The sequence below is a fragment of the Schistocerca gregaria genome, chromosome 5 (assembly GCF_023897955.1).
Source record: "Schistocerca gregaria isolate iqSchGreg1 chromosome 5, iqSchGreg1.2, whole genome shotgun sequence".
Classification (NCBI taxonomy): Eukaryota; Metazoa; Arthropoda; class Insecta; order Orthoptera; family Acrididae; genus Schistocerca; species Schistocerca gregaria.
Genome location: NC_064924.1, coordinates 616,347,650 through 616,371,382, shown reverse-complemented (window position 1 = coordinate 616,371,382; position 23,733 = coordinate 616,347,650). Strand labels below are relative to the sequence as shown.

The window sequence follows — 23,733 nt, the reverse complement described above, 5'->3', positions numbered from 1 at the left end:
CCACTGGCAAAATTTATTTCTAAATTATTTTCATTATTTACTTTACCGATCGTTTCCCACGGAATAATCATTATTTACTTCGGATTCGGATGCCTTATCCCAACGCTGGTCAAAATTCACGGACATTGTCGTCATTTCGGAAATCCTGGGGAGCAAGGGGGGGGGGGGGGTAATATAAGTACATCACACACATCCATGCCCGAGGCAGGATTGGAACCTGCGGCCGTAGCAATCGCGCGGTTCCAAACTGTAGCGCCTAGAACCGCTCGGTCACTACGGCCGGCTCAACTGGCTGCATCCAGCTAGAAAATATGTAACACAATATCATTGTTCCACCTGAAGATGAGAGTGTGAAGTCTCGAAGCGCACCGTGGGTGAAATACAAACGGTGACCACAGGATATAAATGTTTGTTTTAACTTTTACTTTCGTAAATGGGCGCAGTTCCTCACAACAGTCCTCCATGGACGACACAAGGATGCACTATGTTGATATGAGCTCAAGTAGTAACTTAATATGGGATGCCACCCGATTTTGATGTGACCTCAAGTAGTAACGTAGGATGCACAGGTTGTCTTATTCTTACGTCACTTTACTGTGGTAAAGAAAGTGCAGGTATCGGGTAAGCGAGTGTTCCTTCTTAAACTGGCTACCGGCGCAGCAGGTGCCGAATCTCTTGAGTTGTCCGAGCGCGTGCCGTGATTTCGGGGTTCCTCCTTCGCCGCGGCCGGCTGCGCCTCCGTGGACGGGACTCGGGCGGCTGTGGCCCCGCCCCCTCCAGGCGCCTCGCGGCGCCGCGACTGGCCGGCGCCGCGCGTGCGCAGTGCTGCACCTGCGCCGAGCCGCCTGCGCAGTGGCCTCGCCGCGGCGCCGGCCCGCGGCGCATTGGCCGGCGCCTGGCCGGCGCGCACCGACTGGCTGCGGCCGCTCGCTCGCCCCGGCCGGACGGCCCGCCCGCGGCCTCAGACGAGCTCCGGCAGCCGAGCTGAGAGGACGGGTGCAGCCGCGAGCCCGCGTCACTGTCCGCTCCGATCACGCGGCGCGCGCGTCGTGTCGCTGGCGCTCCTGTTCCGTGCTGTGCCTGCCGACGCTCGCGTACACAAGGCGGTGCTTCACTCTTATCTCCGCGTCTCTCACCCACAAACTCGTAACAAAATAATAAAACCTCAACAGCGGTAAATAACCACATTGCCCCAGACTGTCACTGTTGACACAATCCGAACGACGCTTGTGCTAGGAAGCACGTTCCCGGACGCAGCTCCTATGCAGTGCTGGAGCCGAGCGCCAGACAAAATTTCCTGCGGTTTACCAGTGTCAGGTTCCTTAGAAACAGCTGAACGTGTGACGAACGAGGTTCGAGAGAGGCGTCCTCGTAGGAGTGCTACCATGGGCTCACCACCGGCAGTACTTGGACCGCTGATTGTTGCGCTGGCGTGTGTCGCTGTACTAGTCAACGCCGTCGTCGCCTCAGCCACAACCGGTATGTACGAAATGTTTACCGCAAGTGTCTACCGTCACGGTACTCATCATTTTTCTCAGCAATTTTGTACTTATTCAGTGTCCGTGCACTTTTTCGACAAATATCCAATTCCTCATGGTCAATATCGTCGTATTTTGACTTCCTTTCCGGTAGCTAGAATGTATCATATTCGTATGCTTCATAATCATCAACATCGTTGTAAAATTCCAGTTTCCCGGGTGTGGTGTACAAGCGCACGCTGCATAACACCACCGCAAATCTATTTTCATAGACACTATAACACTACGGCTCATCACTGATGTCGATTGTTTCATTGCAGGATATTACTCAACCACATTTATCTTAAAGGCAAATACCAAACACATAGTGAACTGCCTTGATTTTATGCTACCGCACAGCAGAATCACGAAACAAACTACCGCAGCGCACAGTGCGGTACTAACATATTCATCTAGTCTTTCCGTCGTTGGATCAAAGAAGATCGTGAAACGCGCCCGTAAAAGAAATGTGCTGTACGAGATGGGGACGGAAAGCGGATATTGCTTTATTACGGTTTTACTAAGTAAGCAGCTCCAGACAGCAGTAAAACGTGCTCCAGTGCGGAGGAAGATGGGTCCGGAGCACTATAAAAGTCGCTTTACGGGACAGATAGCAGAGGGCGGAAAATATCCGGAGCGACTACATGAATCACATCACTGTTTAGTGCCGCAGTTAATAGCTTCAGGATTATTTCTCATGCCGCAGATAATTGGAGAATCGTCTGATGTAACTTTTCAATTAGTGGGGCAGAGAAACTGTAATTTCTAAGAGGTGTTGCGTTGTGCACGCTTACAGTCAGCAAGGTTATAAGAAAGTGATCTTCGTCCTTGATGATCCACTGGACGCTTTACGTGGAATATGTTGTTTCGTTCAGTAACCTAACGTTTTATTCGTCCTCGGACTGCAGAGATACGATATCAGTAACGGATTTCCAACCCTAGTTTCTTTAGTTGATATCTATAATACGGAGTCAACAAACGAATTTAAAGATATCATTTTAACGGGTAGACAGACGCTGATTTATTAATAGGTGCTCTTGGTTGCGAGGCTGTAAAAATCACTGTAAACAAGTAGCTAACACAGACAAAAACACCTACGCGCACCAGCAGTTACGCCCGACGAGATACATCTCACGAAATTAAACAATTAGCGTCTCTGCAAATTCGATGTTGAGGCTTCTGTGAGTAATAAGAAGTATCTTTATTATCACACATATTTGTCACTACCAACAGCAATAAAATAAAATTCAGCGTTTTAACAGCGAGCTCTTCCTAAGAGGAAAACCAATTAACTGACGAGGTCCTCCAACCAATAATATGGCTAAGGTCATTAACATGACGTTAATCTCATTTAAGGAAACAAGAGATATGCAACTTTACTATGAGTAAGGTTATAACGAAAACACAGTAGAGCGCTTCGTTGAGTCTGTATAGAATGGGAAATTTACTATAGAGAATTACTGCAGGGATAAGCCGTTGTGGAGATGGACATTCACGATAATAACCTAGGAATGTAGGTAAGTTGCTACCGCAGCAGGTGGTTTGTTGCAGAGATCAGTAATGGCTGGGATAAGTTTTGTTAATGGGTGTCTGAAGCGCTAAAACTCAGGAGGACGTAGTAAACTCAGAGGTGCCCGAATAGAAACCGGGAGAGGTAGTTCTTCAGTCTAATGAAACTGCATCAAATAGTGACACGTTGAACGGTTCCAATAAAGTACAGTTCCGCTAAGAGAAATTTCATATTCTCCTTCACACGTTAGTGGAGAACTTGTATTCTTCCAAAATTAGACGTCAGTATGCAGGGATCGACCGAAATTCTGATGAAATTTGTCTACAAACTATAGTCTATTAAAAAGATCGTCGATCTCAGACGATTTGTAAGAAAATTTCTAAGTGAGCCATGTCGCACCAAGTTTCAATATTGTAGATCATTCTAGACGGTTAAATTATAATAATCTGCGCTACCACACACCTCATGTATTACGAGGAATTAAAAGGAAAATTCAGTGTATATTTAGTCCCAGATACGTTGATTTCCTGAAGTACAGTGACTCAGATATTGCGGAAGATGCTACCAACCGCACACTATACAAAGACGAAGGTAAATCTCTATTATCGTACATAAGTCGAAGCGACTCCTTGAAACTGAAGGATATAAGAGATGAAAAACACTGAACTGCGATGACAGATCAGAATCGTCTGTCTAGGATACCAACCAAAATACTAGATTTCTGTAGTCAGATTTATTCTATCATCGTAGACTTTATTTGCAGAGTGTAAAAGTACCGCTGAAATAACATAAACACAGGGGTTGATTCACACAGGACGTCACAGAAACGAAAGGCATAACATTACCCAATGCAGTCAAATGGCGATACCAACTAAGACGGCAAGGATTTTGAGCAAGATTGTTCTGCCTTGAAGCTGCAGCGCCGTTATCTGCTGCCAAGAAAAGCTGGCTTATTCTCACCTTGAACACTCATTTTATAGTATAGGTCTTCGTACTCAAATGGATCTTCTTTTAATTGATTTTTATGTGATCATGACAGATTGCGAAAGACGCAAGACGACTTCAAAATGATAATGTAACCTGTCTGCAACGAAAATCATCCAATATTAGAAAGCGAAAAATTGTTTGTATATTACGATATGCCACAATACGCCCTTCTGGACACAGAGAGCGTGTGCGCCGTGCATAAAGATGACCATAAAGAGAAAAAAAAATGTTTTCATTGCGGTTGCATCAATACTGAAGAGGCAGTCTCTGTTGTTGTACAAAAATAAAGCTTCCCACGCTATTTTCACCATTACAAATGTAACAAGATTCAAAGATTAATTAAAAGACTTCTTAATAGTTTTTCATGTGTTTATGTGTATCTATTTTCTGTGGTAAATAAATGTTGATGTTCAGGAAGGTTTGGAATGCGTTGTACCTATTCTCTCGTTTCCCCAACGTTATATCAGATGTACTATACGACATGTCACTAGTTTTTCCTTGGTCAATAGTAAACATGACTACCATGCCTCTTTCCTTTTACACTAATACTACGTTAAGACTATATTTCTAACGAAAAGTCCCTCATAATTTCACTTTCACCGCTCAGTGCTAGAAAGAGCAACGCGACGTTCGTTGACGTTGTGTCCGGTACAAACACAACAGCACTTGATAGAATGTGACATTAAGTCCAGTGTGAGTGGACCATCTATAGGATAATTCCGTGAATTTGGTTTTCTTTGACTGTGTAAGGTACTTTGGTGAATGCGGTAACCGTACAGCTTCAGCTACGATTTGTTACCAATCTACTAGAAAGACGAAACTTCACTTATGGTGCAAGTATTACGTTCTACTTTTCCAGTTGCCTCACAAACCTTAATTCAACGCACACATTCAGGCAGTACCGAACTATTTCCTTTCCGACTGAAACGCAGACCAAGAAAAGAAACAGAGGTAGATTAAAGCTTTAACTCGCTACCTGTCAAAAATATCACGGACGGCCCACAAGATCAGCCGTTCACATCTCGAGGGCATCGTTACAGCATTCAGCTGAAGTGAATTAAATCACGGTGTCCCTACGGATATTTCATAAAAAAAAGTCGGTTGTCTTCTACACTTTGGCTGTTAGCACGGCACTGGCATCTTCCAATAAAAGAAGGGATATTTTCTGTCCCATGCCGCAAACCTTGACTCCGAATAGTAATGGCGTGGTGTAGTACTTGTAGTGAGCTACTTTTGTGAATGCTCTATTTTCCCTAGGGTGTCGGCTACATGTTTTAGCGTATTGTTATTAATTCGCTTGTACTTAATAATGCAAAATGGATGAAGAGTGTAAATTATTTTCAGGACATGAAGGCACTGTATCATTACGTTCTGCTACTGAGAAACATTGTTTAGAAATGTGTGTTTCCTCCCCGCCTTGGAACTGCACACAAGCGATACGCAAAACGCGGCGTGGCGATCTGACTGCTTCAGGCCATCAGCTCACTGGATATATAATTCTTGTTGCAGAAAACAACGGTAATATATTTCCAGTTTCGCGACAGATAAATTGGCATAAAAAGTAGCTTCAATTGTATTACTAGCTCATAACTATGTCGCTGAATCAGCTTATAGAAATTTTTTTTGACACTAGCCGCAAAAAGTAGAATAAAAATCTGTTTCTGTACATGCACTGAAAGATAAGGGTGTAGTCTACATTTTTACACGACACGAGAGCAAGCAGTGTTTTCTTACCCGGCACTAAACCCTCACACGATAGTAAAGTAGTTTATATTTTCAGAGTTTGCTTTTTAGCATAAAGAGATTATTCTTAGAGTCATGACAATATATTTCGTGTGCAATTTCTTATTTCTGTGGCTGCAGCACCAATCATTTTTACGATTTATAGGACAGAGATCGTTTATGCATTTGAAATATAACACGTTCTATCTCCATGTGAAGCGAGCTCAAAGCCTTTACTCAAATTCTTGTTATCATCTAAAATTAAAGATTAATGAAATGGAACGATTGAACTATGGGATCAAAGACATAGCAGTGCACTTTCCAAACTATAACATTAAAGGATAAGTAGGTAATTAAAGTGCAGTATTAGAAGCTATATGGCGTACATTTACAAATTCAGTAAATTTTGTTCTTTAGTTAACTATCAACCTATCACGCCATTCACGTATTCGTTATTACAGTTTCAGTGCTATAAAAGTACGGATTACATGTAATTTAAATTTAAATGTAAAATTGAAATCAGTGTTGACAATGTTACGCACAAGTTGTCAAACATGTTTGTATTAATTATGACTTGTTCCAGGACTACGTTATCCCATCATCAACTGCTCTAAAACAAGTAGAAAAATCAATACAGCGCAATACTACACATACTGGCAACTGCGTAAATATTTATATCGTACTGTAGTGTAACGTACCTTAAAGCGTCTGTGCCATTAGGCACCGCAAAAGTAAACATCCAACGGTAAACGTGCGTTGTCAAACATAAGACTTTATCTTGAACATCTCAAGGTGCCGTGTTATATTCTCACAAGGCTCAGTTGTAAACTAAAGGCAGCTGCCGTCGCCTACCACAGATGACAGTATCTTATAACCCGTGTATCACAGTCCTCAATGCTGCTGCTGCTGCTGTCTATCTTAAAATCGACTGCGTCAGGTCCAATAAAATTTTACATAAAACGGTACTACGTCTATGTTGCAATTTGTGCATCCATGTGGACTGACCAACAACAGATATTGAATCTATTACCGCTAGTTAGAAGAGACTGGTGGGTATTTCTCAAGGAAGACATCACTAACATGGGCCCAGAAATGCCACTTGGATACTGCTTCCTTCTCATTCAACTCCTCTTTTAAAGTGCAAAAAATCTCAACTTCCCCTAAATTTGACAGTAACCATCCTTTAACTTCGCGCGGTAGCTGGGCGGTTCTAGGGGCTTCAGTCTAGAACCGCGCGACAGCTACGGTCGCAGGTTCGAATCCTGCCTCGGGCATGGATGTGTGTGATGTCCTTAGGTGAGTTAGATTTAAGTAGTTCTATGTTCTAGGGGACTGATAACCTCAATTGTTAAGTCTCATAGTGTTCAGAGCCATGTGAGCCTTTAACATCGTACTTCAATATCCCCAAGCTGTCTGTAATGCTGTCCAATGAATGCCGCTAATTCTGAGGTGCTTCGCCACACGTCTGACAACTGATGCGTAGCATTCCTTGTACAGTTTCATTAGAAAGTTGTACGATGGCTTCGCAACAGGTAGCAGATAAAATTTATCTTTAAATGTTCAAATGTGTGTGAAATCTTATGGTACTTAACTGCTAAGATCTTCAGTCCCTAAGGTTGCACACTACTTAACCTAAATTATCCTAAGGACAAACAAACACACTCATGTCCGAGGGAGGACTCGAACCTCCGCCGGGACCAGACACACAGCCCATGACTGCAGCGCCTTAGACCGCTCGGTTAATTCCGATCGGCTAAAATTTATGTATTCAAGCAGTCGTACAGGGTACTGCATGAGGGATGCTAGTACAGTTAGTTTATACTGAAAACTACTTAAAAGTATTTGACGTTTCGTACAAGTATTGGGTTACACTATCAAAGAGTTACGTTTAAAATTGCAAGGTGGAAGATTAGGGTTAAACGTCCCGTCGACAGCAGCGTCGTCAGAGACGGGAGACCAAGCTCAGGTTACGGAAAGAATGATGCGGAAGAAATAGGGCGTGCCTTTCAAAGGAACCGTCCTGGTGTTTGTCTCAATCGATTTAAGGAAATCTCGGATAACGTAGAACTTTCTGGACGGGCTGGGATATGAACCGTCGTCTTCCCGAATGCGAGTCCCGTGTTTTAACCACTCTCTGTTAAAGCGGGTGTTATAAATATCATTTAAAAGTACCCACAAGACTTAGTGACTGAAAAACGATCAAATAAATTTTAACAGCTTAGTGTTAACTGTGAAAACGTCTCTCATTGACTGCAATGCCTTTTCGAACACTGGTCTTAAATTAACTGATGCTGTTTTGAATTAACTTTTGGTGCCCCTAATTCGTACTATAAAGACAGCAATTTAACGCTATTTTATTCCGTTTGTTTCTCATCCATTCAAAGGAAACTAAATGAAGATAAATGTGCAATTCCTGATCGCCACTGAAAATACTGGCCGTAGTCAACGCCGTGTTCATAGAAGGTAGTATTCAGTTCACCTTTCGCGTAACTGCTGGAATACAGAACACGTCTGCTTCGTTAAAGAACAATCCGTAGTTCTAAACGAGCCCCTGTTACATTCAGACACGTTGGGTACATACCATTTTCCTGAAGAATATAATCGTTCAGTTATTTTGGTTTTATGAATATAGGTGTGTTGCCTGCTAGCAGTTGTTACATTTTGTATGGAACTCGAAAAAGTGGAATTTATTTGAAACTATTTTAGTTCTAATAACCAAAGGCATTTAACTCCTTGAGTTCTCTAGTGAACCAAAACATGTCAGAATTCAATATGTGGATATAACGTCCCTGGAGTGGCGACATTCGTTCAGATCTACTGATATCGTTGGGAAACTTAGCACGAAAATATTCCATATCGTGTGCGAGAGGTATGCGACAGGCCTTGTATCCAAAGTCTTCAAGCACAATATAATAATTCCATTTCCAAGGAAAACAGGTGCTTACAGGTGTATCACCGAACTATTACTTTAATAAGTCATGATTGCAAAGTACTAATACGAATTCTGTGCAGAAAAATGGAAAATCAGTCTGGAATCGCGAGAAATGTAGGAACACGCGAGACAATACCGACCATACGAGTTTTCTTAGGTGACAGGTGAAGGAAACGCAAATGAAAGACTTAGAGAAAGCTTATGACAGTTTTCGTTGGAATACACTGAAGTTCTGAAGGCAACAGAGTTAAATTACAGCGAACGAAAGGCTATTTACTAGTTGTGGAGCGCACCGAGCGAGGTGGCGCAGTGGTTAGCACACTGGACTCGCATTCGGGAGGACGACGGTTCAATCCCGTCTCCGGCCATCCTGATTTAGGTTTTCCGTGATTTCCCTAAATCGTTTCAGGCAAATGCCGGGATGGTTCCTTTGAAAGGGCACGGCCGATTTCCTTCCCAATCCTTCCCTAACCCGAGCTTGCGCTCCGTCTCTAATGACCTCGTTGTCGACGGGACGTTAAACACTAACCACCACCACCACCACCACCACCACTTGTGGAGAAACGAGACGGCCGCTGTAAGAGCGGAGGGAGTAAGTAGCCCATACTATTTTAGCGCTTTTTATACGTTAATATAGGTGATAGAGTGATCTGACTTGTTAGAAAAGTTAGGCAGAGTACATTAATAAGCAATCAGTTGTACAGGGCGAAGTCTCTCCCAAGGAACATGGGCGGATAACTAAAATTATGACGTGAGCCTAAGACGCATGCCCTATCCATTTATTTACATTGTTATACGATACTGTTCCTTCCAGAATCTTCTATTAATAATGATCAGGTTGAAATATGTGAACTCTCTTGTACTTTACAGTTAAATGTATTCTACTTAAAATACCTTCAAAACGTCCTTGCTGATTCCTGCTGCACTCACTCTATAAGTGCTGTTACTCACTTGTTACGAACGGTATAGTACACCATTACCGCTTATCACTGTACGATCCCCTTTTTATTACGTAACAGTTTCTTCGTACACGAAACTTAAATCCAAACATGAGAGTCTCACATTGTTCACATTCATACGCGATGTACTTGAGTTTTAACTCCAGTGAGACTTTCAGTATAATCTTTCCATTCAGTATAATCTTTCTACAAAGTACTTCACTTTCGTGCGCATGCGCGAAGCATAATCTCACGGTGTCTGTCCTGGAGGCCTTCTCAGTCTCGACTGACCCACTTCTTCGCGGCAGAAGTTCTCCAGGCGGGAGTCTCTCTCTTCTAGAATAATGGGGAATCCCCGTCAGCGATGCCGCTGCGCTGTAGCGAAATGCTTAAGGGTAGAATCGATGCTTCAAGTTGAAACGTCCCCTTAGAAAACTTAATGAATTGCTGTGCTGAAAAACCTCTTACATTATTTGATTTTCAAACAGCTGAGCAGAACTGAACGTACTCAGACATTTCGCTCTTTACCTATTCTGATCAACACTAAACTGAAACACAATATTTTTAGCTCAACGCAATCTGACTTTCAATAATCCCTACAAAAGAATGGCCCTGACTAACATTAACCTATAACTTTCACAAATCACTTACCTCACAAAAATCTTCGTTACTCAAGCTACTGCAATACAGCGAGCGCCACTACTGCCAGCTAAATAAAAGATTCAAACTACTGAACGCACTAAATACTGATAGGCATAGTTAGCAAATGAAAGATTTTGATAGAGAACAAACAATGTATTTACCTTCGTAGTGTTCAAAAGTCATTATATATATATATATATATATATATATATATATATATATATATATATATATATATATATATCAGTCTATGATATCCAATATTACAAATTTGCTCTTTCTGATGGACACACGTCCATATCGTCCGCCCTCAAAATTCCGCCATCTCTCTCCTCACATCCACCACTGCTGGCGGCTCACCTCCAACTGCGCAACGCTACGCCCTGTTAACAGCCAACTTCCCAACACTACAATGGCGAATATTACTCCAACAATGCAAGCAAACCACAGACTTCACACACCACAGTCAGTGATTTTCGTATAGAGCGCTACATTGCGTTATCAACATAAAAACCTAAACAGCCTACTTACAAAGTATAGGATCAATATCCGTACCCTTACAAGGTAGGGTTGATAGAAGAGATAGAGAAGATCCAACGGAGAGCAGCGCGCTTCGTTACAGGATCATTTAGTAATTGCGAAAGCGTTACGGAGATGATAGATAAAATCCAGTGGAAGACTCTGCAGGAGAGACGCTCAGTAGCTCGGTACGGGCTTTTGTTAAAGTTTCGAGAACATACCTTCACCGAAGAGTCAAGCAGTATATTGCTCCCTCCTACGTATATCTCGCGAAGAGACCATGAGGATAAAATCAGAGAGATTAGAGCCCACACAGAAGCATACCGACAATCCTTCTTTCCACGTACAATACGAGACTGGAATAGAAGGGAGAACCGATAGAGGTACTCAGGGTACCGTCCGCCACACACCGTCAGGTGGCTTGCGGAGTACGGATGTAGATGTAGATGTAGAAACGAAGAGGGAAGCAGTAGTTGAAAACGGAGTGACAGTTCTAACCTAATCGCGATGTAATGTTCAATAGTGGACGAGAAGTTCACTACAGTACTGTTCTTGTTCTCAGTCCGGAGGTAGATACCGTTGAGTCTGTGAGGAACCTTACAGGAAATGAACAACAGAAACGCGTTTTGCGGTACTAGGAATGAATACAGACGCGTGTTTACGTAAATGGTTCATATTTTGATGCCATCAACCTAACTGAGCGTAATTTCTAAGTTTATGAATTGCAGAATCAATGTATTTTCATGTTAGACCTCGTAGACGGCAAACTCTGGCAGACCTCTGGGGCACATCTGTAGAAAACTGCGGCGGGCTATGATATTTTTCATTCGTAGTACTGCTCAGCACTGAATGTCCACCTACTTCAGTACGGCGTCCTCTCGCTGTCCCTTTTCTGTGCAAGCGTAGATACTTACTAGACGACGAAAAAGCAGCGTTGACGAAAGACGTCGTCTAATATCTATCCTACAAAGCTCGCGTAAGCTCCAGTAGTATTTCAGGTCCTGCAATCTCTCTTTTATCGGGATTTCGTGTGATAATATGATGCATTTGACTGGAAAGAACGTCCTACAATTTTCATGCTAGCAAAGTTTGTTGCTGAATAACTAGAGCTTATGTGTTACAACGTCCGCATTTAATGAAAAACTATTCTATCATTCTTAATGCTCAGTCAAACAACAAACTTCACACGCAAAGCAGCCAGAATTATACACAAGTCCGACCCGGTTGGCAATGAGATGCGCTACACACGTCTAGTGGCAGAAATGTGTACTACACAAGCTTCGTCCACGACAATGTTATTCCGGTTTCTTTGGGCACCCCCTAGTATGAAATCTTTTGAATTATCTATATCGAGTCTCGCACTAACCGCTGGACTGGATTCAGAGGATTCGAAGGTACCAGAATTGCTACCTGAAGGATCAGTTGGTCGCTTCAGGTAAAGTACTGGAAAACGATGTCAGAATAAGAATTTTTGCATTCAGAATTTTGTACCACTGAATTTCAAATTGAAACATCAAGGAAGTTGAGTGATTTATAGGTAGGAATTGGGAGTAGGTGGGGAAGTACTCAAAGAAACTTAGCCAGGGAAAGGAAATGGTACTGAGAGTGGTGGAAGGCAGAATGCTATTGGTAATTACCTTGAAATCCTGAAAAAATTATGAAAATTGAGTAAAAGGGCAGAGGGGACATATATCAAACATAAATTTCGCCGAAAACGTAACCTTCATGTCCGGCATTAAGGAAGACGTAACTTACTGGGATACGGTAACCCAAGATATTATTTGAATTCTCACTCACGCGCGGACAGGAATCCATGAATCTTTTCGAAGACATAGTACGTTTGAGTGGAATGACAATCAGCATAGTATACAATGAGGGTAAATTATAAACAGAGCTAAGATGAAAGCGAAGAAGAGTAGTATAGGATAAGGAAGTATGCCTGCTAAATAGCAGGTGGGAGAAAAGACAAATGTGAAGCAGGAAAAGATTTTTTTTCGTCAGTAGTCTTATGACTGGTTTGAAGCGTCCCATCACGTATTCCTCTCCTGTGACAACCTCTTAATCTCAGAGTAGCACTTGCAACCTACGTCCTTAATTATTTGATGGATGTATTCCAATCTCTGTCTTCCTCTACAGCTTTTCCCCTCTACAGATCCCTCTAGTACCATTGAAATCATTCCGTGATGTCTTAACACATTCATCCTGTCCCTTCTCCTTGTCAGTGTTTTACACATATTTCCTTCTTCTCCGATTCTGCGCAGAACCTCATCATTCCTTACCCTACCTGTCCACCTAATGTTCAACATTTGTCTGTAGCACCACATCTCAAATTCTTGTCTTCTTGTCTGTTCCGGTTTTCCAACTGCCAAGCCTGTCTAAAAGCTAAGACTCTGCGTTGTGACCGAAGATGAACCATATTTTCGGGAGAGATGAGAGCCTTCTTCTACAGACGACGTTGGCTGTTCTGAAATTATTATTTGGAATTGATTGAAAAGCGCATATGGAGCACAGCAATGTTTGTAAGCTAAATCCATAGCAGGAGAAAGAGGAATCCACTAACATGTCATGCTGTAGGAAGACGTTGAAATTTCAATTATGTTTGAACAGCTAGAAATATTAGGAGAAAAAAGTTGACGGAAGATTCTCCTGACAGAGAGCATCTCCTACAGTTTCCAGCAATACAAGGTGCTCGAAGGAGCAGTTTAGAGGAAAACTGAAGAGGCAACTGTAGACACGAGTATGTAATAACAAAAATAAAATAGTAAAGAATGGTTTTTTTCTATTTCGAAGAAAAAGGGATGCAACTGAAAAATCATTAATATGTATACTTTTCCTGATTGAGAACACCTGATTTATTAGCGCCCCAAGTTTCAGAAAATTTTATTTATTTTTCGAGTGCGCACCACCGTATGTTTACTGCAGCCTCATGAATACACCTGCTCGAAAGCTGTTCAACTTACCTACTTCCATCGCACACATGACGTCCTGACTCAGCTGTATGTTAATATGCTGTCCAGTCCCTTTAATGTGATCGCTCATCTACAGCTTGAATAACCACCTTTCGCGGCGCGAATCACTGCGAGACCTGCAGAAAGGCAGTCAGTGAGGTTCTGTAAGGTACCGAAAGGGACGTGGGGCTATGCCGATTCCAGTGCAGTGACCAACTGTGCTAAGGTTCTCGGTTCAGGACTCACTGCGCGAAGAGCCCGATTGAGTTAGTCCCATAATTTCTCGACTAGTTTTCGATACTGGCAGTTTAGTGGCCAGGGGAGCACGACAAACGTATCCTGGTGGTCTCCGAACCACGAAAGTACACTGAGAGCTGTGTGACGTGTTACATTTTCTTGCTGGTAGATGCCATCGCGCTGAGGAAGAATAATCTGCATGTGTGGGAGTAAGTGGTTCACAAGGATATATGCATACTTGTGTTGATCCCCTGTGCCTTCCAAAATGACGAGGGAATGCCACAAAAACGTTCTCCAGTCCATACGGCTCCCTCCTCCGGCCTGGACTCTTCTAAAGATTGTTGCACGGAGTTTGCTTTCAGGTGTTTCACCTGTACGCGCCAACAACTATCTGTCCGATGAAGCATAAAACGTGATTCATCCGAAAAGTTCACTTGTCACCAGTTACTAGAGATCCATTAGCGGTATTGGCGTGAAAATTCCAGCCATGTTATTGAATCATTTTAACGGCCACCGCCATAATGATCATTTTAATAATGCCTCTCATAACGGCGGAAGCCGTCTGTTTACAGATTTAGGTAGCTTTATATATAGGGAATTATTATTACAAGTTCCTTTAGTTTCTGTAATTGTTTAGATGTTTTATTTCGTTGTGTGAATCCTTAGATACTTCAAAATATAACTCATACGAGTATTATCGATAGAGGTTTGTTCGTCTCAAACGGTCCCAAATCTCTCACATGTTTTCTAATTCTTTAATTACTTCTGGAATCATTCTCTATTTCTGGCCTTGCGCGTCCTCTTACTCGCTCGTCTCTCCATGATACGTTCTTGGAAGATTCATAACATGATATCTTACACTACACTTCTGAAAGGCTAGATGTGCAATATTTCGATAGAGTTATATCCGTCATCGTAAAAGTTGGAATATGTTTCAGTGATATAGTGCTAGCCCTAGTTTCACTCAGTGCACATATAGCATTTATATGTACTTCTCATGCCCTAACCTCAAGGATAGAGCGGGCTGTTCGAATAATGAACCATCCAGATGCAGAGACTTTTCGGCCAAGTACCAGGAAAAGAGAATACAAACTGGAAATACTGTGTGAACGGATTACCAGTGCCTGAATTTATCTTACTGTGAAGGGAAACTTCCAGAAAACCGTGATCGGACGCGGAGGATGTGAATTACTTTTAATCTAATTCTGGTTCAATAAATCTAAGACAAAAACTATGTAAGCATAGTGTTCGTGAATATGTATATGTTCACGGGTGTTCTGTGGCAATCAGAGGCAAATAGTGTCCTTGCATAATTTAGGTTGGGAGATGTTTTGACCAATGTACGCTGAACTAGGTGTATCATGCTCGAGATCTCTAAGAAGCAAATACTACTTTTGAACGATCTTAGGAATCCATGTAGTAGTATCCTTAACCAGGATTCGGTTTCGCTTGTCCAGTTGGAAATAATTCAACTTTTAAATTTTTTTACAATCAGCTTCTTCTTCACATACATGTAACTTCAATGTTTTCAGGTGTGACAGTATGTCACCCCGTTATTCAACGCATCGTCGTCCGTCAGAATACAGTTTTTGAACATATAACGCTTACATCAAAAAATTTGAATATTTACGTACAGTATGCATTATATCAAGTGATACTATTACATGTGAGATACATGACACTGGCCAACTAAAATAAGAAGACTGATGGTTCAACATCGTGTGTAAAATTTGGTAGTATTGTGAATCCTTAGTGTAAACATTAGTAACTTTACGGCATATCGAGCACAACAGATGGTCAGTGAATGTATCCAATTATCGTTATGCGATTTATTTAAAAATTTAACCTCAAATGAAACAGGTAAGTCAGTAAATATATTAAATGTTGCTATAAAATTCAATTGTGAGAAACTGTATAATATTTTTATCACAGATTCCTACTGTCCTAAAAATAGACTTATCTTTGTATCTTGAGCGTGTGGCAGTTCCTTTAATCTTCTCAATTACAATCTTGCTTTGTTCTCGATTTAGCGAAGCGAAAATGTTGTTAGTAATAAAGATATTTCTCTTCCTGCCTCTTGCGATAACGTAGGCGGCATAGTGTGAGGGGATTCTCCTACTGATATAAATTCTCCTCCTGTTATATTAAGGTGACGCAGCTGGATAGAAAATTTTGATGCTTTCTTACTTCAACAGAGGTTATAGTTTCTTCAGTGACACGTTGGCTCTACAAATTTATTTTGACGCGTCTCATTGTCTACTGACTCCTCGAAGAGAATTTTAACTCCTAGAGTCTGCTGTCCTTCCGTAGTTCTCATGTGTTTTGGAGACTCCTTACTTTCTTCTAGTGTGGGATGAATGTGGATTATGCTTTAGAGTTGATGGTGGGTATCCCTTGTTGTCAGTATCAATGAAGAACTCAAAAAATAACTCCGCAGAGTGCAGATCTGATATGGTCTCAATGACCACTCTTGCTGCACTGATGTGTGTTCGGGAACGAAAATCACAATTATCATGACTACAAACGCTTACAAGTACTTTTAAAATGTGTAGGGACAAGAGAAAAACAAATATATTTGAAACAATCTCCTTCTAGAACCTAAGGAAGAACCAAAATTTTCCTGCGTGGATCTGAGTTCAAATAAAGATTTTGCACTACCAGAAGCCACGTTATGAGCAAAACTTTGTTCATACCGGGGCACTAATAGATTCTACACTAAGATATTTTGAAGTTAACTTAGGCCTATATCTACCTACTTCTCGTGCACTATCCCATTTTAAACAAATGAATTGTGCCGTGAAATGCGAAGTGAAAGGAAAATATCTCAAACTCAAAGTTGTCTAAATTTTGACGTTCCACCCGTTCACGTAACAACATTGAATCTGACACAGCACCCAATAGTTGATGCAATCTTCGAAAATACTCTTAAACTGTATGTGAGTTTGTAACCCGGTTAGCTGTGCGATCTAGCGCACTGCTTTCCAGACGGGAAGGCGTGTCGGTCCCCGGCACAAATCCGCCAGGCGGTTAAGTGTCGAGGTCCGGTGTGCCAGCCAACCTGTGAATGTTTTTTAAGGCAGTTTTCCATCTGCCTCGGCAAATGCGGGCTGGTTCCCCTTATTCTGCCTCAGTTCCACTATGTCGGCGATTGCTGCGCAAACACTTTCTCCACGTACGCGTATACCATAATTACTCTAACACGCAAACATTAGGGTTACACTCGTCTGGTGTGAGACGTTCCTGGAGTGCGGGGGATGAAAGGGGAGGGAGGGGGTGTGAAGGGTCCATTGGGGGCCAAACCGCACAATAACCCCGGGTTCGGTGTGGGATGGCGGTGGGATGAGTGGACTCCTGTAACCTGTTGTGGGGTTGTGTACCACTGCGGGTTACGGCGGGGATGAAGCCTCTCCATCGTTTCTAGTACCATACAGTACAATATGAGTTTGTGCTACTAATTGTTTTATTATGGCTTCCCATAAATGCAGTTCTAAAAAGTAGTTCAGTATTTTGTGAGGGTTATATTACAGGCGTTAGTCTCCAGCCCCGAAGGAGAGACATGTTCTTCGAGAATTACTGATTTTCTAGAAACGTAAACGGTACGTTATAGCTATAAAAATGGTTGTAACAAGTACATAAGACAGAATGTAGACTTTTACGACCGGTATTCGCGTCATCGGAGGTATTTATTTTACGTGCATTAGGCCGTGATCCAAGGCATATTTCTGTGTCGCACGTTTCGTCATCCAATTCTGGAAACGTCATCAGAGACTTTGACGACTCATAGAGCTGTTCGAGACGCAAACAAACTGAACAGTATATATGTATCCACGCCAACGGTTATAGAGCGTGTGGTGTGGAAGTGTTGACACTGTTTGTTTTATTTAGCCATATCTTCACCTCTACAAGCGCCTCAATATTAGGTAGTGGTCTGATGACATGACGAACGGATCGTTATGTGGTTACATATAAAAAGTTGGGCTAGCTTAGATTTTCTGAGACTGTAACCGCTTCCTGAGTCATAAAAGTCTGTGATAATGCCTCCAGCTTTGTAAAACGAAAGGCATATCCTAATATGTCTCAGAAAAGAGATGCTGAAAGTAAGAGATCAGTTAACAAGAAAAGTTTTCTTGGAAAAAGGAAATATTTTCACTGGAAATACAGTTTACGTCTTTGTTGATCTTTTCTGGAAGTAGCTATAGAACGTAGCAGTATCATGAGAATGAAACACTGACAATGAACAGCAGAGACAAAAAGAGATTTGAAGCTTTTGAACTGTGATGTTACAAACGAATGTCGAAGATTAGATAAGTTGACAGGACTATTTATGAGAAGATGAAGCGTATTGAGAAGGAAAGTGTTTCAAGGTACAACTTCATTGGGAAAAAAACGATAGGTTGGTGGGACATGTGTTGAGGCATGAAGGAATGTTTACGCTGACTGGAATGGAAAATGGTATACCATGAAGTACCGAATTTATCTAAATTTGTGGAGGTGTTCAGCGTATAACAGGTATTAAATTGTTAAACTTTCTTTTGGTTCAGAAATGATATCCATAATCAACCTACTAGAAGAATAGAAGCAAACATGTTTTTAACGTCATCTTCAGGTATTTCTTGCCATACCCGATACAAGTGTTGCGTCAGTTCATAAAGAGTGCTGGGTGAAGTTCGTATGGATACGTAAGGTTTCCCATCACATCCCAGATGTGCTCTATTGGTGACAAATAGCCTAACGGGACCACGCAGGCCAGCTAAGGACAGACACATTACTGAAGGCGTCTGCTTCGTGAACCCCAGTGTGATGCCTTGTCCTCCTGGGATTTGTCACTTCGTTCCCTGGTCATGAAATGTACAAGAACACGTATATGGTTCGAGCCACGTTTTGGGGAGAATTCTAACTTTCTTGAACAATTATCAAATCAGTTCTGGTGCGATATCCAGTGGCTCCCCAGATCATGATTTGAGGAGCTGGTGAAGTATGCGTCTGGGGAGCTGCTTCCTGTGACCTGTCACCTGGTTGTCTTCAGACACGTTGGTGTGGATCTGAACGCCACAGACAGAAGCGAGATTCGTCGCTGAACACGTCAGAACGCCACTAAATACCCCAGTTGCACTGGCTCTTTATAATAAATGTCTGTGTTGCCTGTGGTACGGTGTCAAGCAATAAACGAAACATGCAGTTTCGTGATATCAGCTATGCTCCTAGTAACATGTTCCAGACTGTTCGTGGTGACACAGCCTGTAACCTCTGGTCATTGTCATTCACCTGCTCATCAGAGAAAGTACTACGGTAACGATCTTCTCTCGGTGTAGCACTCCTGGAAGGACCCATGCCTAATCCTCTCGCCCGCTCTTGTCTAGAGTCCCTCTAGTTACCGCTCGTTCTGCGATAATCTGTGTATGATATTCCCACGTCCCTCATGCCAATGATTCGACCTTCCTCACAGTCCGGAACGTGGAGATAAGCTACACTTATGGCTCTTCTGAGTAGGGTTTGGATTTGGCACATGTCTCGGAAACGTTACGTGCAAGCACGTTGAGACCTGGTATTTACTGGTATTAACGAAAACTTGGAAGGGAAGACCCACCAATACAACTTTCTTTTCACACATCCTGTTTTCTTTACAAATTAACAAATTTGTGAAATGAAGAAGCTTTTGCAAGAGAAATCAAAACAAGAACAACATGACTATAATTACAAGGGCACCGACCCGCAGCCCGCCCGTTTTCGGGTGAAACAGCGGTCTTTACTACCGCGCTCGACACAGTTTCTCTTATTTACTGCCCTGCAGCAGCACATGAAAACGTATAAGTTATATTGATATCAAGAGTGCTTCAATTACCCAAACAGACGACGGAATTTTTTAAAATCATAACGCTGTATGTCGAAGGGTTCGGGGTTAAGATGCGCACCTATGCGTAAAGGTTAAGCAAATTAGGGAACAGTTACGACAATGATAAGGCTTGCTTCAAAGCGAGCAACCTTTTCATTTCAATTAGCAACCAAGATGCAACTGGATCCCAACCCGTCCCTTTTGACTACCTTATTCTGACTAAAGCTCTGATGACAGAAGGCTATTAATGTGTCAGAAGTTAAATTGCTTCTCAGTTAGGAAGGTCGTTCTGAAGGAACGTTTTAAAACATTACGTATGAACACGTATTACAAGAGAAATCACTCGGCGGTATCGCAAGATCCAGTTAAAAGTATGCCAATAATCACCCGGTCTTTCAAAGACAGGAACGAACAGCTTAGTGCAATAGGTAGTTCAGGTTATCCCAAATGCAATTACAATCAAGGAATTGAACCGCTTAACATTTAAATCTAACCACAAGACACCTGTTTGATTAACGGATCCTGTGCCTTGGTACAACTGATCCGACTGTATTTCGAACCAGGAGCTGATTCATCAAAACATTAATTACCCTTTTTAAATGAGAAAGAACAATTTTTCAAACGACAACTAGTGTGTAGTACAATACTACGGTCTATATCTATGACCAAAAAGTCGGCCGAGCGGTTTTAGGTGCTTCAGTCCGGAGCCACACGACCGCTACCTTCGCAGGTTCGAATCCTGCCTCGGGCATGGATGAGTGTTATGTCCTTAGGTTGGTTAGATTTAAGTATTTCCGAGTTCTAGGGGACTGATGACCTCAAATGTTAACTCCCGTAGTGCTCACAGCCATTTGAACCATTTGAACAAAAGAGTCGACCGGCTGAATCTCTGAGGGTCGGGTACAAACCAGAAAATAATAAAGAAAGGCAATGCACTAACGGGACAAATTTTTAAGCGACAACCAGTGTCTTAGTAGAATACTACGGCCAATTATTTCGACCAAAGAGCCGACTGAGTAAAACTCTGAGGCTCGGGTACAAACCAGAAAATAATTAGGAGGTCGGGTAGACAATGACACCAATCGCCACGAGGATTACAGAATGCTTCTCCCCTTTATCAGCTAGCTGCTCCATGGATCCACTGTGCATCGCGCCGATGACAGTCAGGTAGAAGGGGGCAGCCAGGCCACGGGCGGTCGTCCGACACGAAGGTTGCCATCCCACCGACGGGATGTCGGCCTGCTGCTTGCAGTCGGCGCTGACCCCGGTGAAGTGCTCCGGTTCCTTTACTCTGCGCACGTCCTCCTTGCTCAGCTCGTGGCTTCGGCCGCTCGGAACTCGTGGCCGCTTCATGTCGCGACGCTACCGCCAATCCCCAAACTTGGTGCTCCTTCTCGGGCCAACCAACCCGTATATACACTACTGGACATTAAAATTGCTACAAAAAGAAGAAATGCAGATGATAAACGGGTATTCATTGGACGAATATATTATACTAGAACTGACATGTGATTACATTTTCACGAAATTTGGGCGCATAGATCCTGAGAAATCAGTACCCAGAACAACCACCTCAGGCCGTAATAACGGCCATGATACGACTGGGCATTGAGTCAAACAGAGCTTGGATGGCGTGTACAGGTACAGCTGCTCATGTAGCTTCGACACGATACCACAGTTCATCATGAGTAGTGACTGGCGAATTGTGGCGAGCCAGTTGCTCGACCACCATTCACCAGACGTTTTCAATTGGTGAGAGATATGGAGAATGTGCTGGTCAGGGCAGCAGTCGAACATTTTCTGTATCCAGAAAGACCCGTACAGGACCTTCAACATCGGGTCGTGCATTATCCCGCTTAAAAGTAGGGTTCTGCAGGGATCGAATAAAGGGAAGAGCCACAGGTCGTAACACATCTGAAATGTAACGTCCACTGTTCATAGTCCCGTCAATGCGAACAAAAGGTGACCCAGACGTGTAACCAATGGCACCCCATACCATCACGCCGGGTGATACGCCAGTATGGCGATGACGAATACACGCTTCCAACGTGCGTTCACCGCGATGTCACCAAAATAGGGATGCAACCATCATGATGCTGTAAACAGAACGTGGATTTATCCGAAAAAATGACGTTTTGCCATTCGTGCACCCAGGTTCATTGTTGAGTACACCATCGCAGGCGCTCCTGTCTGAGATGCAGCGTCAAGGGTAATCGCAGCCATGGTCTCCGAGCTGATAGTCCATGCTGCTGCAAACGTCTTCGAACTGTTCGTGCAGATGGTTGTTGTCTTTCAAACGTCCCCATCTGATGACTCAGGGATCGAGTCGTGGCTGCACGATCCGTTACAGCCATGTGGATAAGATGCCTGTCATCTCATCTGATAATGATACCAGGCCGTTGTGACCCAGCACGGCGTTCCGTATTATCCTCCTGAAGCCACCGATTCCCTATTCTGCTAACAGTCATTGGATCTCGACCAACGCGAACAGCAATGTGGTGATACGATAAACCGCAATCGCGATAGGCCACAATCCGACCTTTATCAAAGTCGGAAACGTGATGGTACGCATTTATCCTCCTTACACGAGGCATCACAACAACGTTTCACCAGGCAACGCTGGTCAACTGCTGTTTGTGTATGAGAATTCTGTTGGAAATTTTTATCATGTCACCACGTTGTAGGTGTCGCCACCAGCGGCATACTTGTGTGAATGCTCTGAAAAGCTAGTTATTTGCATTTTTCAGCAGATTCTTCCTATCGGTTAAATTTCGCGTCTGTAGCACGTCGTCTTCGTGGTGTAGCAATTTTAATGTCCAGTAGTGTATATCTGCAAGCAAAGACCTTCTGAGGACACAGCTCACAGCCCACAGCCCACAGATACAAACTCTTCCTCCTAGATATTGGCAAAGAGGGGTAGTCGATACTATCCTTGAGCTAGTGGCGCCATACAGAACAGTCAACTAACTTAATGGCGCCACAGCTAACACCAACAGTGAATTACGCAAGAGATGGTGTTCCTGTATAGGCAGTTTCTCCTCGTTAGGGTGCTGTAGTGTGGTTATTACTATTGAAAAAAAGAAAAAAAAGTAAGAGAGAGATGTGAAAACATTTTATAGCAGTGTATACTTCATACACTAGAGACACAGATCGGAGACGATGGCTGTATCCATCCTGTCATAAGACACTATGTTTGAGGCAATGGTTTTTGGACGATAATATTCCAAGAAAGGGTTGGATTGACGAGAGTCCCGACAGGAAGCCAATATATCTCCTATGGCACGTCTTACAATGTACACTTCACTTCATATCCATACGCCGGCATCGAACACCATTACCTCCTCTGGTTACAGTTATTGAGGCACATTGAGCTGTCTCTCCTCCAGAGACATTCTGACACCCCACTGAAAGTGTGCTCAGCAGTGTTCAAGCCACCATAAAGCCAAACGGTGGACACCATCCATATTAATGCGCACTAATACGTGTAGAGGACGAGCAGGTAGGAAAGGTAAAGGCACTAGAAAGGCAGTTGAGACGTTGCGGTTGATAATGGAATCTAGACTGAAGAGAGATCAAGATACATTAATAAGATTTTTCGTCATGGTAAACACTTTCGACAGTGTAAATAGGTGCAAGGTGTTCGAATTCTGAGAAATTAGGGGTAAGCTAAGGGAAAAGACTGACGATATTCAATATTTTCAAGAATCAAAAGGGAACAACAAGACTGAAAGACCAAGAACGAAGTTCTAGGATTAAAAAGGTTGTAAGAAAGGGATGTGGTTTGTCGCTGCTACTGTTCAGTCTCTACATCAGAGAACCAATAACAGAAATAAAAGAAAATCTCAACAGTGGGATTAAAATTCAAAGTAAAATGATGTCAACGATAAGATTTGCTTGTGGAATTGCTGTCCTGAATGAAATTCAAGAAGAATTTCAGGGTCTTTTGAA

The 23,733-nt window shown here is 42.7% G+C and overlaps 1 protein-coding gene across 4 annotated transcripts in view; it reads left to right on the top strand.

Annotated features, from left to right (window-relative positions):
* The first annotated feature begins 881 nt into the window (after positions 1–881).
* LOC126272138 (lachesin-like) overlaps positions 882–23,733 on the top strand; it is a 1,905,511-nt gene continuing 1,882,659 nt past the window's right edge. The window contains exon 1 of one of the 4 annotated variants that reach the window (XM_049974749.1): positions 882–1,479. In XM_049974749.1, the coding sequence (XP_049830706.1) occupies positions 1,263–1,479 (217 nt within the window). In that variant the 5' untranslated portion in view covers positions 882–1,262. The remainder of the gene's footprint in view (positions 1,480–23,733) is intronic. The other 3 variants (XM_049974748.1, XM_049974747.1, XM_049974746.1) reach the window with 3 other exon arrangements.